Raw genomic sequence first — 17,850 nt, forward strand, 5'->3', positions numbered from 1 at the left:
ATATACAGTCAATAAATTTCAAATTTACTCTCCATAATTTCTCCCAGTCCTCTAATTGTATCTTGTGCCCACTTAATCATTGTGAATTTCACCTCCTAATCTTTGGTCTCCCATTCTAATAAAATACTATGCATCTTTTTTTAATAGTTTAAAATTTTCATCTTCAATTTCTTTCTGGAATCTAGATACTGTATAACAAAAACCTTTCTTGTTATCTTCTTTAAATATCTCATTTAATTTTTGATATTGCAACCAATCTTGAACATGTTCTCTTATTTCATCAAAATCTTTAAGTTTCAATTTTCCTTCTTTCTCCTCTAACAATTCTCTATGTGTAGGCCAGACTTTTTCCTCTATTTATTTTTTTGACTATTATTATTTCTATTGGCCCACTTTTGGCCTCATTAATGTGGTCCAAAGGAAAGCGGAGCAATTTGTTTGGCACCAGCTTGGCTGCAGGAGGCTTACAAGGCGCCATCCAACCGTCTTAGGGACTCTGCTCCATATAGGGTTTACTCCTTAGCCTTTTCTTCTCCTGAAGATTTCCTGCAATGCAGCGGAGGTTTAGGATCAGAGCTTTCCTTCTCCTACTTGGGCTACCTTCCAAGGTTGAGGAGCCCCATCTGTCCCTAATCTGTCTATAGGATACCCTTTAAAAAATAATAATGAATGAATCAAGGTTGCATGTGCTAATGCTTGTTCTGATTTTTCTTTTAGGAAGGCTATGTCCTGCTATAACTCTTGAGAATGGCAGAATAATAAAAGCAACAGACTTGCGACTAGGTGATGAAATAACTCTAGGCTGTAATGAGGGGTGAGTTTTAAGTCAACGTTTGTAACACCTTGCTTTGTTTAAAACTCCTGGGAGGGGTTGGTGACAGACACATATTAATTGCTACCATATTAAGCATTACTGTACTCCTAAAAATCAGCTCTATCTTATAATTATAATCATGGGTGTCCACAGAGAGGGTATGGAAGGAAGTAAATGCTCCAAATAAATTAATAAAGAGGGAACAGATCTACTGTTTCTGGTTGATTTTACTACCTAAGCAGTGGCAATTTGTATTCAGATTTTTCATTTTGTTTCCAGGCAGCCCTCTGTTTATGCACATTCAATATGGGAGCAACTGTGTATATGCACATTGCGCCGAACCTGGAAGTGACCTGCAAAAACATCATAAAGATGTCACTGAAACATCATGGGGTGGAGCAGGGTGTTTGCAGGTTTTTTCCAATGGGTTTTAATTAAACATGATTTAACCAGCATGCACAGTGCTTTGGAACGTAACCCCGGTTAAACAGGGCTGCCCATAATGCTCATTTGGCAGAACCGCTGTCTTTCTATAGTTGGACGGCATCTGAATGTCTTTCCAATCACTACTGAAATCCTCAATTCTTTCCCTGTTTCCATTTGCTCCTTGCAGCCCTTAAGTGATTGCACTGCTGCTACAAGCCACTTCACAGCTCACTTCACAGAAAAACAATATGCCAAAATAGCACCATTACCATTAGACTATAATTATTATTATTATTATTATTATTATTATTATTATTATTATTATTATTACTATTTATTAGACTACACTTCAGGGTTGTCATGTATTACTCTAACTTCTCCCTTTCTCCAGCAAAATAGCAAAATAGATATAAGAATATGTTGCAAGGCTTGTTTAACCCACACTTTTGCAGTCACAGTCCTGCCGCTTGCAATATGGTAAAATAATGATGGGTTTTATAGATAGTTGTGTTGGTAATGTGATTTTTTTTTAATGGTAATCAAAGGTGGGGACTCGCATAGCTTTAATGAAATACTACATGTTTAAAAGATAATGAATTCCTGCCTTTACTGCTCCCCTTTGTTTTTAAGGTAACATTCCACTCCCCATCATAGCGCAGTGCAAAACCCTCATTAGATACCTGAATTGCATTTCAAGTAGTCCATATTGACCTGAGGAAGTGCACTATAATGAAATTAGAAAGCCCAGGCTCTCTTATGAAAGCACTACAGCCTATCATCCAAGCTATCAAGGTTTTTATGTTGGTATGACTTTATCTGGGCACTCTTTTTAAAAAAAGAAATAGTTCTGTATTGTAAAGTGAAGTGAATTGCTAGGTTGTTTCAACTTAGACTGACAGCAACCAGAGACAAGACTTTTCAGTTGCAGTACCCCATCTATGGAATCCTCTCTTCAGGAAACTTCTCCTGACCATATTTTTGTAACATTTCAGCAACAACAGAGACTTTTTACTTGAACTTATTACTTGAACAGATTTTAATACTACTGCTGTTAATATTCATACTGCTGTGTTGTTTCTTTCTGCTTTTGTACTGGTGGTGGTTGGTTCCATTATTTTCTTTTTGTGTCAACTAGCAAAATTGTGACACTGTAGGGGAGAGTATAGTCTAAATAAGGTATATGTACTGGCTAAGATATATCCTCTATCTGCACACCTACACCCTTTGCACTAAAATATAAGGTTTCTCTTTCCCTTTAGGTACAGAATAATAGGTCAAAAGACTCTTCGATGTTCCCTTATAGACAGCAAAGTTGTTTGGAATAGAGATCTTCCACTTTGCCAACGTAAGATGATTTGTTAATTCTAGCTTATTAAGGTTAATCTCAATGTGTTATAGTGTGGCTCTATTTATTGCAAGTGTCCTCAACCAATATGTAAACTCAGGATACTTTCTGATCTTGTTCCAGATGCTCACCATAATTGTTGTTTCCAACCAGATGGCTGTATTTGTAGCTTTCCCCAGAGCAGGAAATTTGTGCAATGAAATAACAAATGTTAGTTGACAAAATCACATGTTACTGGGAATTCATGAAATTGGTATTAGAGGAGAGAGGAGTTAGATGCATAAGATATTGGAGCAGGGAACCTCTGCCATTCCTTGCAAATGGGTATGTTTCATCAAGAACCCTACACAGCCTGTTCATTAAGCAACTTTTCAATGTTCCTAGAAACAGAAAGGATTTGTCCATCTCAATCTAGTATTTAAGTTTTAGTGGAAGTAATGGAAGCAACTTTGCTTCATTATCATTATTCAGAGAGGATCTGAGGGAATAAAGCAGTGTATATAAGAACATCCACACACTGGTGAAAGGGCTTAGTTTGAGGACGTCCAGAAGATCCTCTTCTCTGTGGTGATCTTGTATAGGGAGGTAGAGAACCATCCCTGGAGGAAAAGTGGGATAAAAATATTATTATTATTATTATTATTATTATTATTATTATTATTATTTAATTATTTATACCCCACCCATCTGGCTAAGTTTCCCCAGCCACTCTGGGCGGCTCCCAATCAAGTATTAAAAACAATACAGTGTTAAATATTAAAAACTTCCCTGAACAGGGCTGCTTTAAGCAGATTAAAGAAGTAAAGAATTATTAGACTTTAACATAGTCAATTTTTTTAAACCTATTTTTCTTGGGCTCACCTTTTTGCTTGGGTGTTTAAAACTTAACAGTGGCCTGTGAGGAGTCTGAATTTGCGTCATTCACTGGTTGCCCCATATCATTTTTGGGGACCTATCTTCTTCTGGAGTTAGTATTCCACATGTGTGTGGATTGAGGAGGAATTGGCCGGATTATGTACCTTGATTACTGGAAGCCTCCTGAAACATCATTTAACTTTTCAGCTGAAACAGTTCCTTCTTGACAACTTTACATAGCTTTCAAGTGGCTTTGCCGGGTAGGAATATTCCCTCCTACTTCCAGTGGTTTTCAGGGGTTCAGGCTTTGTTATTTCTCTGTGTTCAGCTGTGAAGGCAGCCTTGTCTCCATTGAGTATAGCATCTAGATCAAGGGAAGTAATAGTGCCACTGTATTCTGCTCTGGTCAGACCTCACCTGGAGTACTGTGTCCAGTTCTGGGCACCACAGTTCAAGAAGGACACTGACAAACTGGAACGTGTCCAGAGGAGGGCAACCAAAATGGTCAAAGGCCTGGAAACGATGCCTTATGAGGAACGGCTAAGGGAGCTGGGCATGTTTAGCCTGGAGAAGAGGAGGTTAAGGGGTGATATGATAGCCGTGTTCAAATATATAAAAGGATGTCACATAGAGGAGGGAGAAAGGTTGTTTTCTGCTGCTCCAGAGAAGCGGACACAGAGCAATGGATCCAAACTACAAGAAAGAAGATTCCACCTAAACATTAGGAAGAACTTCCTGACAGTAAGAGCTGTTCGACAGTGGAATTTGCTGCCAAGGAGTGTGGTGGAGTCTCCTTCTTTGGAGGTCTTTAAGCAGAGGCTTGACAACCATATGTCAGGAGTGCTTTCCTGCTTGGCAGGGGGTTGGACTCGATGACCCTTGTGGTCTCTTCCAACTCTATGATTCTATGATTCTATGACATACACGGGGAGAAATAAAGGCTGTACCCCTGGTAATAGTGAGGAAGCTGAGGATAGTGGAATCCCTACACAAGGGGCCACAAGGACCATCCTGGGGAGCGGGGGTTCCCGCTCAACTGTTTTCAGAGGACAGCTTTTATTCCCTGGTTTTACTGTCTCCATAAATTTCCATGAAGAAAATATAGCCCACTGTAAAAATAAAAACTGGGAGGAAGTTTTCTCCATCAAGGAACCTTGGGGCAACAGAGTTTTTGGTTGTGGGTTGGTTTTATTTATTTATTTATTTGGCTGTACTATTCTCCCCCCCCCCCTTCAACAGCTTTCTTGATAACTCTTTTTTCTATAGCAGTCCCTGCTCTGAAGTTGGCATGAGGGCTTTGGTAGCTTCCCCTGTGTATATTTAGGGGCAACCTGCTTCACAGAAGACCCAGTTTGCTTTGGAGGTGGTGGAAATAGCTTCACAACAGCCCACTGTTTCAATGTTTGGCTGTCATCCAAAACGGATGCATATGCCTATAATAAGTATCAAATGATTACTTTATAAAATGATACATCTTTTCAGTGAAAATAAATTTAGTCCAAATATCCCCCCTAATAGGGATGCTCTTGCAATTGTAGTCTAACTGAACTGTTAATGTTGCTTCTGCTTCCCAGGAATCCCCTGTTTCCCCCCTCCTGACATTGCCAATGGCGAACACACTGGCAGAGGTTTCCATGAGTTTGACCATGGCACAGCAATAACGTATACCTGTAACCCTACTTTCTCCCTTATTGGAAGCCCAACCATTACGTGTTCAACTGCTGCAGATGGTATAAATGGAGAGTGGCGTCCAGCTGCACCTGAATGTAAAGGTGATGGAAATTTATGCTAAGTAGCTTCCTTGTGATACGTTAATGTAAATAAAATTCTTGCTAGAATGAACTATATTTGTAAGCTGCTGCTGCTATTCATCCTCTGAGGTTTTCAGTGGGATTGAGATGCAGTATGAGATGTGCAATAGCATTGCCCCCTCAATGAGTAGCTTGTTTTAACCTGAGTCATTTTGAGGGAAGCTTATGGCCTGATCCAGTCAAGGATAGCCACTATTAAGTCACAAAGAAACTTAGATTTAGTTGTGAGTAATTTATTCCATTGAGGGACGCGGGTGGCGCTGTGGGTTAAACCACAGAGTCTAGGGCTTGCCGATCAGAAGGTCAGTGGTTCGAATCCCCGCGACGGGGTGAGCGCCCGTTGTTCGGTCCCTGCTCCTGCCCACCTAGCAGTTTGAACGCATGTCAAAGTGCAAGTAGATAAATAGGTACTGCTCTGGCGGGAAGGTAAACGGCGTTTCCATGCACTGCTCTGGTTTGCCAGAAGCGGCTTAGTCATGCTGGCCACATGACCTGGAAGCTGTACCGCTGGCTCCCTCGGCCAATAAAGCAAGATGAGCGCCGCAACCCCAGAGTTAGTCACGACTGGACCTAATGGTCAGGGCTCTCTTTACCTTTACCTAATTTATTCCATTAGTTTCATTTGGACTTAAGCATTACTACCTTTAGCAAGAATGGGGTTTTGTGCTCAGAGTACAATGAATAATCAAAATAATATAAATTTCCTGCAATACATGGAGGGAAGAGTATTAAGTAGTAATTGCTATTCTTTGCAGGGTTTTCTTCCTTTTTTTTTTGGCTGTCCACATTTTGTGCGTTATCTATACTAAACAAAAATGCTTTGAGAAGAAATCAGTAATCACTAAAATACGTAATAATGTTACCCCTTAGTATAGAGGCATAACACTATATGCTGCATTTCAGCTTCATATGAAATGACTTGCATATGGAGTTGCTTTTTTTAAGAATAATACTCGGTAGAAATTGTCAAGTATGCCTTGGTGAAATCACTTCAGCAGATGTCTGTGAGCCAATCAGTGATGTAGTCACATTGCTGAAACTAAGCAGATTTGGGTCAGATCTGGGTCAGTTCAGTGCCCAGATGGAAGGAAGGCAGGTTATAAATGTACTAAACAATTAACATCCAAATCTGAGGCACTGTGTAACCTGGTCCAAAGTTATAGAGGGCTTTAAATAGTTCTTAGCAATTTCTAGAAAGCCGTCCTTGAAGTGTGACCCAGACTATTTTATGGAATTGTAATAGTATAATTGCAGGGACAGTCTTTTGAGTCTAATCTGATTTTATCACTTTAATAGTTTCTGTCTTTGAAGCAGTTTATAGACCTGTCAAATAAATAATGTAATATAATGAAGATTATATCTTTTTATTCAATCAGTTACAGTGGAACCTCTACTTACGGGCATAATCCGTTCTGGAGGTCTGTCCACTGGTTGAAACGGTACGCTAGAAGAAGCGTCTTGTGCGCATGCGCATTTGGCGGTAGCACACTTCTGCACATGCACAGATGGCAGCAGCCACTTCTGTGCACACACAGGTGGCAGAAGCCGCTTCCGTGCATACGCGAATCGCGGCAAATCTGGTGTGTACTTCCGGGTTTGCCTCGGACGCAACTTGGAACGTCTACGAGACAAGGCGTATGTAAGTCAAGGTTCCACTGTAGTTGTTTAAATCTACAATAAGTGGAATCCTCTTGTGTGTCCACTTCCAATTTGGAATATGCAGATTCTGTTAAAAAAGAAAACATTTTGCCAAATTTGGGTGGTTCTTGGTGGTTTCCAAGTATAAAGTCCCTGCTGCTTCTTTGGTGGAGACATTGGCCTGGTTTGCATAGAAGCCACTGGTTAACAAGTCATAAGTAAAGTACGAATTATCTCACATTGCTTGCTTTTCCAGTTTGCTTTGTTTTCCAGTCTCTCTTCCATTGTGTCTTTGCAGTTTGGTGAGCGTCTGAGATGGAGTGGCCAAACAAGCCACGGTTAAGAAAAGGGTGCTGCACCCACATGTAATGCCAATCCACAGTTAAAACAAACTGGAGTTTAAACGCAAAAAACTTCAGACTGTGGTTTGCTGGCAGTAAATAAACCATAGTTAAACCATTGTGCATGATTTAATAACCCATAGGTTAATTACCAAGTATATTTTAAAATGCTGCTCATCTCTTTTCAGTTGTCAGCTGCCGTAGACCCTCTATTAAGAATGGAGGATTGACAACTACATTTCAACCTACATATGAATATAATAATATTATAATGTATGTTTGTGAACGTGGATACACTCTGGTGGGGAGCGACAGTAGTAAATGTGGGGCTGACAACGTATGGCATCCTCCTCCTCCAAAATGTCTCAAGGGTAAGTATCACAAGGGCTCCTTGGGTGGAAAAGTGGGGTATTGTGTTGCACTTTAATGCAGAACATCCATATTTCTTTGCCTCCTCTCTTTTCTTGCAGGTATTTTCACCACTGTTGTTCCAGGTCATGGAAATACAACTTCTAATACAGGTGAATTAGAAAAAATGGGACTTCAATCTCTCAATTTTCAGTTTTTTGCTTTTTGTTTATCATGGGTCAACTTCTTCAGCTGCAAAGTGAAGTAAGCCATCCTACATGATCAAATCAGGAGTTCAAAAATTTCCAAAGCATTTATATTTTATGTTTTAATTGAACAATATTTAATTATTAAAATCTTTGTAAGTGGTTTACTAAAAATATACATTAACTGGGGCTGTGCCCTTATTTGTGTAGCTCGCCAGCCCCGTGTGCCTACCTTTCAGACACTACCTATCTCCCGCATGCTCCCAGCTCCTTACATTCTGCAGTGGCATCTGGTGAGGCAGTATGAGTGGGGCTTTGTTGCTTTCCTGACTTCTCAGGTCACAGCCACTTGTCAAGATCGGGTAGAGTGAGGCACAGGTATTGTGGTGTCTGGTGGACCTCTTTGGAGCTTGTTTCTCCAGTAAGCAGCAACCAGCCCGTGGTATTGAGAAGTGGCTTTCCCCTTTCACTACCCACTCCACATGCTTGGGTGACCAACTCACTCACTGTGCTAGCTTGGGCTGCCTGCCACCAATGGGCAGAAGGTCAAAAGCCAGAAGCATTTTCTCTCCTTCACCCTCTCCACCTCAGCCCAGAGAAGAAAGCCTGTAGTTTTGAAATACAGGTTTCCTTCTCTCCAGAGTGGCAGCAATGTGGACCTAGCAGCGGCAACTTCCTGGGCAGCTTGCTTGCTTTGCTCACTCCACCAGCCTGTTCAGACATTTCTTTCCGCCCACTGCTAGTGATGAGGGTAGTAATGGTCACGTGCTCCACTCGCTTGAGGCTTTCCTCATCCTGTTTAAACTTGACTGCTCATGTGCACTTGGTCACCAGCCCAACAATGTACAAGTACAAATAAAGTGTTATAGAGAAGGTACAGATAAAATCAGATGTTAAAAACAAATTGGCCTATGAAAAATTCAAAATACAAATAAGACCAGCAGTTTAAAAAATATGCATGTTAACTGTCTAAAGCTTATTCCACAGACAATATCACGAGAAAAACCTGTTTGTGTGAATCTCATTAATGGCACCCCATACAGAATTTTCTGACTATTAATTTTGAAAGAAGGCATAAATGCATTAGTAGTCAGCACCTGAGAGTGAAAGTGAAAACTTGAAACTGGTAAACAATTTCTTTTTACTCTCATGGAATTATATTTATTATAGAAATTATGTACTGCTCCTCAAGAGAAATTTATAGGTCTGTTCGTGTGTTTGGTCATAGTGTCTTGAGCTCAAAGTACATAGATGCAGAGGGAGATAGAAATGCTTGTACAATTTAAATCATTGCTCCACCTATGTGGTTTGGTGTGCTCTGAGTAGCAACAGCTTTTCAAAGGCTTTTTTGGAGTAAATACTTTTCTCAGTCCTGATACACAGTGTCCTTTAGTTAGGAGGCTATGATGGGCCTTAAAAACACAAAACTGAAGGCTTTGATGCTGTAGGTTCTCAGTAATATGTAGGCTGCCTAGTAGACATTAAAGTTAAAAGCTTGCAGGCAGAAATTTGATTTTAAAATAATAAAATTGAGAACGAGTATATGGCAGGTCCTCTACAATATCAAGTTGTTGGTCTCCAGATGATGTTGGACTCATAAGTCATATCTTTTATCATGCTACTGCTGATAGAAGTTGAAGGGCCGCATTTTCTACATTCTTGCTGTAAACTAGCAGTGTAAAACCTCCAGCCCAGGGGCCTAATTAGGCCTGCTAGGCCTCTCCATTGGGTTACAAGACGCTGTTGGCCAAGCCACACTCTCCTGCCCTACACTTCACATCATATATGATGTGAAGGGTGGGGCAAGTAAAGATGCAGCTGGGCCAAAAAAGGGTTTGCAGCTTTGGAGGTTAACATGCTTCAGGACAAGCTTCTGCTGTTGGGCACCTGCATAGCATCGCTTGTGGCTTTTTGCAAGCCCTGAGAATCAGTTGATCAGCGGTCCTTGCAGAGAGCAGCGTGCATTGCTTTAAAGCCCCAATGATTAGCAAGTTTGACTACCTTTCACACTTGGCCTTTGACTGGCCCACTGATTGGATCCAGTTTCCCACATCTGATGTAAATGAATCCTTGTGAACTGTGCTGGCTTCATTGGTGGTGGTAGCAATCTGGAAATTTCTCCCTTTCATTCCACCCCTCCTTCTTCATGTCGGTGGCTGCTGCCTGGGATGCTTGCTTGCTCCACTCCTCTTACTCCGCTGGACTGCTCAAATGTTTCTCTCCTTCATTCTTTCACCCCCACCCACACACTGCTAGTAGTGGTTGCAACAGCAACAGTTGCTTCCTTTGCTTACTTAAAATCTGATGTTAAAAACAAGCCAGCTTTTAAAAAAATCAAATTATGAAGTAGCATCAGCAGTTTTAAAATATATATACATTTTAACTTCCTAAAGCTGATTCCAAAGACTGAGACCAATGAGGAGCTGGTGTCCTGAGACCATATGGCACCCCATATGGATTTTTCTGACTCCTGATTTTGAAAGGGCATAAATGGAGAGCTGTCAGTACTTGAATGTTGATATCAGTCTCTTTACACAGCTGGTCCAGGAACGGGGGGAGGAGGAGGAGCAGGAGGAGGAGGTAACACCCTGGACCCTGGAATTGGTAAACGTTTGCTTTTCACTGTTATTGGTGGGTACATTTTAAAAAGTGGGGAGTGAGCAAGAATTGAGCTTATGGATAGAACCAGAGTGGAGGAAATGGACTCTTGAAAATATTTACTGCTGATAAGTCAGCAGAGAGAGGATTAATTTTATCAGAAGAATATCATGAGGAGACTTGGGTACATGGTAGTGCAGTAGTCGTTTTGAAACACTGGAATTGCACACCATAAGAAGAACCTGCAACAGAATGTTGTGGTTTGTGGCCTGCCTTCTGAAAAGACTGCATGTTCAGAATTTAGCAAGCTATTTCCCTTAATCAGTGCATTCCATTTCCCTTGTCCTGTCCCATGTTATGTTTTTCTTTTCCAGCAGTCACTCTATTAAACAGCTACTTGGTTCCCTCAGTTCTCATTAGTCTATTTTGAAGGGTTTCCTCTTTAGGTTTTCTTTCTCCAAGCATGCCAATATCTCTCTGTTGTTTCTCAATGGATCTTTTGACTGCAGTTACAGTCCACACTCAATAATCTGAGTTTGCTTTTAAGAGTGATTAAGGCAAACAGGGTGGTAGAAGTTCAGTGATAGTGCTAGGCAAAACTGAAATGAAAAAATGTCATTGGGAAAGCTAATGTACAGGAAATTGTGAGAATATGTCTTGTGGAAGAAGTGGGAACATTTGTTCTATTTTATCATTAAATGTAAATTTTATAAAGAGAACAATTGCTCCTTAGGCTTTTAATGCTTCTTAGGAGGTCAGATGCCTTCTGACTGCTTAGTCAAATGTAATCCAACTCCCAAGTTCACTACTTCTTAAAAATGCTGAATTTTCCTTTGGACAGCTTCAACAGCAGACAATCACTCAGGATTTTTGGGGGGTAAATGCTTTGAGTTTTTTCTTCCGTTTAGTTCTTTGTGGGGCCTTTTGCTGGTTTGCATGCTAGAAGGTCCCTTAGGAATGCCTGGCTTTATGTGAATTGTGTAATTTATGGAATGTTTTTTCTGTGCATCAAGGCATTTCTTTTATTGTGTAGGAAATTCTGGCAAAGCTTTCCAGTTTCCTTTGCTTTTCTTTAAAATTTTCTATACTGCTTTTCATGAATTCCAAAGCCAGTGTTTTATAAACTCCCTCTTTTGCATAGGATCTACACACAGTCCAGAGACAAAGCCGCCCAAAGATGACACAGGTAAAACTGAAAGGTGGTGGTGGTAGTGACAGCAAATTAATCAGCTTTTTTTTAGATTAGCTATTGCGCTTCTATTGCAGGGTGTGGCAGCTTTTCTAACACAAGAAAGTCTGAGCTGAGAATGGGAACATTCCATTTGAGAAGGCAAGGTGACGTAGGGGAGGATTTCTAGTCTTGTGAATTATTCCAGGAATGTTTCTTGCTCAGTCCTTACTAATCAGTTTGTTAGGCGGTGGCAGAATGAGGAAGGAAGGATTCTGCGTGTTAGACTCTAGTGACACATCTCTGTATAACAATCTCTGGGGTCTTGGTGTCTCTTCCTTGCAGTTCTGAAGGTGAGGGGAAAGCTCATATTTGCTGCTTAGTATCTGGAGACACTGTTTGGCAAACAAGTACCCATAAGAACATAGGAAGTTGCCTTCTACACAGACAGTTGGTCCATCTAGCTCAGTAATGTCAACGCTGCCTGGTAGTTCTCCAGGTTTTCAGGCACAGGATATTCTGAGCTCTGCCTAGAGATGCTGGGCATCGAACCTAGAACCTTCTGCAGCAGAACAGGTGTACTACCACTTAACTATGGCCCTTGCCCTTTAGATTTCTCTCCTTAGTATAAAGTGGAAGGGATTAAGCTGGTAAAAGTAGTTTGTTTTCTGAAACTGAGTATTTCTCTTGAGAGGCTTGCATACCATAAAGTTCAACTTGCATATAATCCTCAGCTGAATATATCACCATGGTTGGCTTGTTGTCCCATGAATTCCCAGTGCAGTTCTGGAATTAAGTTTGACTTTGATTAAATCCATTATAATTGTTCTCTTCAGTTCTGTAACTCACTGTAGCTAGGCATGATGATGGCTGCACTCCAAAAGCCCAAGCAATGTGTTTCCTAGGTTTTGTGTGCTGTCCTGGTACAAGTGATTCATGGGCTGTGCCAGTGGGCTTCTTCTCATTATCAAGAAGAGGATTTCTGAGAAGGCTGTAGCATATAAAAAAAAAACCTGAAATAAGAGAATGTTGTCTTTTAGACAAATGTTGACAAACAATAACAATGGTGTTTCAACAAGCCCTGTGCTTGTTAAAGCAGAGACAGTCTCAAATGTGGTTTTGGACAAGCCCAGGGACTTAAATACCTACGCTAAGGTCCTCTGACTGGGGATTTATGCCATCCAATATATGCCCAGCCATAAGGCTTTCTAAAATGATCATTAGGTCAATGGGCAGGGCATATCTTCAGTTTAGTTTTTGCCTCAGGGTATGAGGGTGGCCTAGGGACGCGGGTGGCGCTGTGGGTTAAACCACAGAGCCTAGGACTTGCCGATCAGAAGGTCGGCGGTTCAAATCCCCGTGACGGGGTGAGCTCCTGTTGCTCGGTCCCTGCTCCTGCCAACCTAGCAGTTCAAAAGCACGCCAAAGTGAAAGTAGATAAATAGGTACCGCTCCAGCGGAAAGGTAAACGGCGTTTCCGTGTGCTGCTCTGGTTCGCCAGAAGCAGCTTAGTCATGCTGGCCACATGACCCGGAAGCTGTATGCCAGCTCCCTCGGCCAATAAAGCGAGATGAGTGCCGCAACCCCAGAATCGGTCACGACTGGACCTAATAGTCAGGGGTCCCTTTACCTTTACTTTATGAGGGTGGCCTGAATATTTGGGGAGCGGGTTCATATTACCCCATTGTCATGGTCACACCATTTTCATATGACCTACTATCAGAGAGTGATGGAACCTGGAGCTTTTTCCTGAATGCTCTGGGGCATTTTGTACCTGACAGTTCCACCGAAAGCTGACAGTTCCACCGAAGCCATGGTCTCCCAATAGAATGGTGAGATGAAATGGGTGGTGAACATGCTCACCCCCAAATTTCCTCGTCGTGGAACCAGGGTGGCTCCTTGGTAGTCTGGGGAACTTTGGGCTATGGAACAAGGTTGATGAAGACTAGAGCACAAGTGGTGCAATTCTTGCTCCAAAGCTAACCAAACACTGCTTAATGGTTGCAGTCACAGAGTCCAGAGAGAAGCATTGGAAGTGTGTTTTGGGGCTTCCTGGCACTTACGCTACAGGGTGCCACAGGAACCTATTTCGTCCATCATGCTATTCAGTATCTATATGAAGCTGCTGGGAGTGGTCATTAGGGGTTGGAGCAGGCAAGGTGCCAGCACTATACTCATGACGCTCACCTCTGTTTCTCTATAACATCTGAATCAGTACTTTTATGCAGTAGTGGGATGGGTGGGGGATAATAAACATATGTTGAATCCTGTCAAGATTCAGTACTGTGAGTGAGTTGTTCCTTTGTCTGAGAAACTGATCAGTTGCCTGCCCTTGATGGGGTAGCATTCTCCCTGAAGGAGCAGGTATGCAATCAGCAGGTGCTTCTGGATCCAGCTTTGTCACTGGAGGGCCGGGTAGCTTCAGATGTGCTTTTTATCAGCTGTACTCGGTATGGCAGCTGTGACTATTTGTGGCCCTGGTGAGCTTGACCACAGTAGTTCAGGCAGTGGTGAGTTGAAATTGGATTACTGCAATGCACTCTATATGGGTCTTCCCTTGTGCTTGATATGGGAACTACAGTTAGTTCAGAGTGCTGCAGCATGGTTGCTGACAGAAGTGAGACTCTCATCTCTGCTCAGAAATCCTATTTGCTTCCCTAACTTAACCCTTATATGCCTACTCAAACTCTTTAATCTGCGGAACTGACACTGTTACAGGTGCCACATACTATTCATTCCACACCTATAATAAATCTTTTAACATGACAGCACCTATACTTTGGAACTCCCTGCCTATTAACATCAGTCGCTATACACCCTTTGGGGTCTACTTAAAACACTTTTGTTTAAGCAAGATTAATTTGGCATGTTACCTATTTTTAACTGCCTTTTATTGATAATTTTAATGTTGTTTTTTGGTAAACCACTTAAAGGTTTTATTACCACCAAAATAGTATATAATAGTATATATGTGTTGTGTGTAAATTTATGTATATAACTACATAACTGTCTTGTGGCCTAAACTGCTAGTCTCCTCCCCTGCACTGGGGAGGACCCATTAAGCTGGTCTGCCACCCAGGACTTTTCAGTGAGAACCCCATTTCTTGGTTTTCAGCTGGATCAATTGGATTTCTTATTAATTATAATTATTTATCAGCTAGATAAATGCTTCTAATTAGTAATTAGAACATTCAGTCTTCCATTGTCTACTGGAGCAGATTATCTTCAGTTATTAGTTGAACCTTTAATACAGTGGTGCCTCGCAAGACGAAATTAATTCGTTCCGCAAGTTTTTTCTTCTTGCGAGTTTTTCATCTTGCGAAGCACGGTTTCCCATAGGAATGCATTGAAAATCAATTAATGCGTTCCTATGGAGACCGCTTGCCAGGCTGGCGGTGCGGAGAAGGGCTTTTCTCCCCACCGCAAGCCTTCAGGACAGGTACGGGAACAGAGGGGAAGGCGCGCAGCGCTTCTCCTCTGTTCCTGGGGCTTGCGGTGGGAGGAGGGTTTTTCCTCCCCACCGCCAACATTCAGAACAGCATTCTGAATGTTGGCGGTGGGAAAGAAAACCCTCCTCCCACCGCAAGTCTTCAGGACAGCCATCTGAAGGCTGGCGCGGGGAGAAGGTCTCTCCGCCCCACCGCCAGCCTTCGGAGGAGCCTTCCGAAGGCTGGTGCGGGGAGAAGGTCTCTCCGCCCCACCGCCAGCCTTCGGAGGAGCCTTCCGAAGGCTGTCGCGGGGAGAAGGTCTCTCCGCCCCACCGCCAGCCTTCGGAGCAGCCTTCCGAAGCCTGGCGGTGGGGCGGAGAGACCTCGTCCCGCCGCCAGCCTTCGGAGCAGCCTTCCGAAGGCTGGCGGTGGGGCGGAGAGACCTCCTCCCGCCGCCAGCCTTCCGAGCAGCCTTCCGAAGGCTGGCGGTGGGGCGGAGAGACCTCCTCCCGCCGCCAGCCTTTCGAGCAGCCTTCCGAAGGCTGGCGGCAGGAGGAGGTCTCTCCGCCCCACCGCCAGCCTTCGGAGGAGGTCCGAGGATAGTGGGGAAGACGCGCTGCGCTTCCCCGCTGTCCTGGAGATTTCCCTATGGGCTTTCGTCTTGCGAAGGAAGCCCATAGGGAAATTCGTCTTGCGAAGCGCATCGAAAAACGGAAAACCCTTTCGTCTAGCGGGTTTTTCGTCTTGCGAGGCGTTCGTCTTGCGGGGCACCACTGTAATACTTTAATGTACTATATTTTATTCAGAGTGTGCGACAGATGCAAATGCAGTGAGAGAGAGCTAGAATCTGTCACCCTCACATAACATCTAACTTTTTTCTTCTTCCATTTTAGCACCTAACCACTCCACAGGAGTTATTATTGGTAAGTAATTACAGAATGAGGTACAATCCCTCATTGTACCAAATCCTGGAGTTCAGCAACCATTGTACTTTATTGCCTGGTGGAAATGTGTGTGTTCCTTCCTTTTTTTCTCCAGTTTGTGGTTTAAATGTTGAAGACTCCTACTTGAATAAAAACATTGATTCTTTTGCGAGAATTCTTAGGGTGCAGACAAATATACTTTCTTCCAGGTTCTAGTGTATTTTTATTTATTTATTTCCTCCACTACCTTTGCTCCTGTAATGAACATAGCTGGCTTCAAATCCAGCACAGATTTCCTCTATGTTGTGGCTTTTAATGTTCCAGCTTCTGGGCGTGCTTTAAATTTTTTTCAAGAGAAAAGGTGTTTTGAGCTGGACACATTGCTTGGGTTGAGGAGTCGCTCTCTGATTGTCATTAGGGCCGTTCAGTTTGCACAGCTAACATCTGCTAGGAACAGGAAGAACTTGTTCCTAAAACCAATCTCTGAGGAAGACTGCATATCTGCCCGAAAAGGGGTGAGTGCAGATGTACAGTGGACTTGCTGCTCAAGATATGTATGTGTCTAGAGACTTGCTGTGTCCTGTAACACTTGAACTCATCCACATGAGTGGCTTCAATGTCCATTGAGCATTACAAGGTAGCAGCTTGTCTGGTGACTTGTTCATACTATTTCATGGGCTAATTAAAGTTGTTTAAATCTTACGTAGTTTAATAAGCCACATATTTCTAGGATTCCTGGCTTCACTACGAAGTCTGATATTGGATTCAAAGTACAAATAGTGGAAACAAATGGAAGTGGTCAAACACTGAAAGCACAGCTTTTTATGTTAGTTCTTCATGTACAAAACAAACTGACAGGTTTTTCTCATTGATTTTAATAGTTTGTCTATCTTTTGTTAAGTCTGCAGTAGGATTTGGGTCCTGTTTGGGGGTTGTTGTCTGAAACCTATTTTGAAGCTACTGATGTGATTACATTTCAGTCTTTATTTAGGACTGGGGCAGTTTTTTCTTGAACAGAAAAAAAACTATTACTTTGCCTTGTTAATCATTACTACAGTATATCACTGGATTTCTTCTTCTTCCCTTCAAGGATCTGTGGTGGCTGTTATATTGGGGATTTGTCTTATTGCTGCAGGTTGGAAATACAGATCTTGCTTTAAAAAGGGGTGAGTCAGCTCAGGAGAAGCCATATCTAATTCTTTGTAGCTTCGTTTGTGGCAGTGTGAGCTAATATACGCTTCTTGGCTTCACTTTGCCTTCTATTCACTTACACTTTCCGTATAAATGTGCTTGGTGTTCAGAAAGGGCTTTAGTATTTTTATTATTTATTTATTTATTTATTTATTTATTTATTTGGTGAACAGTTGCACTAATATGGCAGCACAGAATAAACAGTAACAACTAAAACACGATAATTTTTCTAGAACGGCTAGTCAGTATTTTATCCCATTTCCACCATTGGTGTTCTGAAGTGACAGAAATGCTCTGTCTCAATTTACCGAAGCTGTCCATCCTAATGCAGACTTGACAATGAATATTCTGGCACTAAAAATCCTGCAATCTACTATTAAATTAAGTCATCAAACACTCTGCTCTAATCTACAGATGTTGGAACCGTCAAGGGTACTTGCTGTTTGTGATTTTTACTTTCAGACACAGTAAGAAAATGGATTTGTTGAACAATCCCGCCTGAAGCCAGTAGATTTTTTCTGGAAGAATCTAGGCCGGTCCTGTAATCTAAGCCAACAATTTGCAGCAATAATTTATTCTGAACATTTATCTTGCATGACCTTTCTATTTTTGTGTCCAGGACTGTCCATTTTTGTTGTGGCATTGTATACATGATTTTACTATTTTAATATGATGCATGTATGTATGCAGACAGGTTTGCTTAAATTTGTGAACACTAATTAAGGTATTTCTGTAGATTAATACAATAATTATTTATT

At 41.9% G+C, this 17,850-nt stretch overlaps 1 protein-coding gene across 13 annotated transcripts in view; it reads left to right on the forward strand.

Moving 5' to 3' along the window:
• The window catches only part of LOC310764108 (membrane cofactor protein-like), a 54,409-nt gene that overhangs the window by 33,338 nt on the left and 3,221 nt on the right, over positions 1-17,850 (forward strand). For 2 of the 13 annotated variants that reach the window (XM_083617438.1, XM_083617444.1), the window contains 10 exons: positions 718-814; positions 2,500-2,585; positions 5,015-5,212; positions 7,419-7,601; positions 7,701-7,751; positions 10,323-10,388; positions 11,224-11,259; positions 11,524-11,568; positions 15,872-15,901; positions 16,992-17,067. In XM_083617438.1, the coding sequence (XP_083473564.1) occupies positions 718-814; positions 2,500-2,585; positions 5,015-5,212; positions 7,419-7,601; positions 7,701-7,751; positions 10,323-10,388; positions 11,224-11,259; positions 11,524-11,568; positions 15,872-15,901; positions 16,992-17,067 (868 nt within the window). Of the gene's footprint in view, positions 1-717; positions 815-2,499; positions 2,586-5,014; positions 5,213-7,418; positions 7,602-7,700; positions 7,752-8,771; positions 10,289-10,322; positions 10,389-11,223; positions 11,260-11,523; positions 11,569-15,871; positions 15,902-16,991; positions 17,068-17,850 lie in introns of those variants that run through there. The other 11 variants (XM_083617443.1, XM_083617445.1, XM_083617448.1 and 8 more) reach the window with 8 other exon arrangements.

The sequence above is a fragment of the Podarcis filfolensis genome (genome assembly GCF_964270895.1).
Source record: "Podarcis filfolensis genome assembly, chromosome: 6".
NCBI classification, from domain to species: domain Eukaryota; kingdom Metazoa; phylum Chordata; class Lepidosauria; order Squamata; family Lacertidae; genus Podarcis; species Podarcis filfolensis.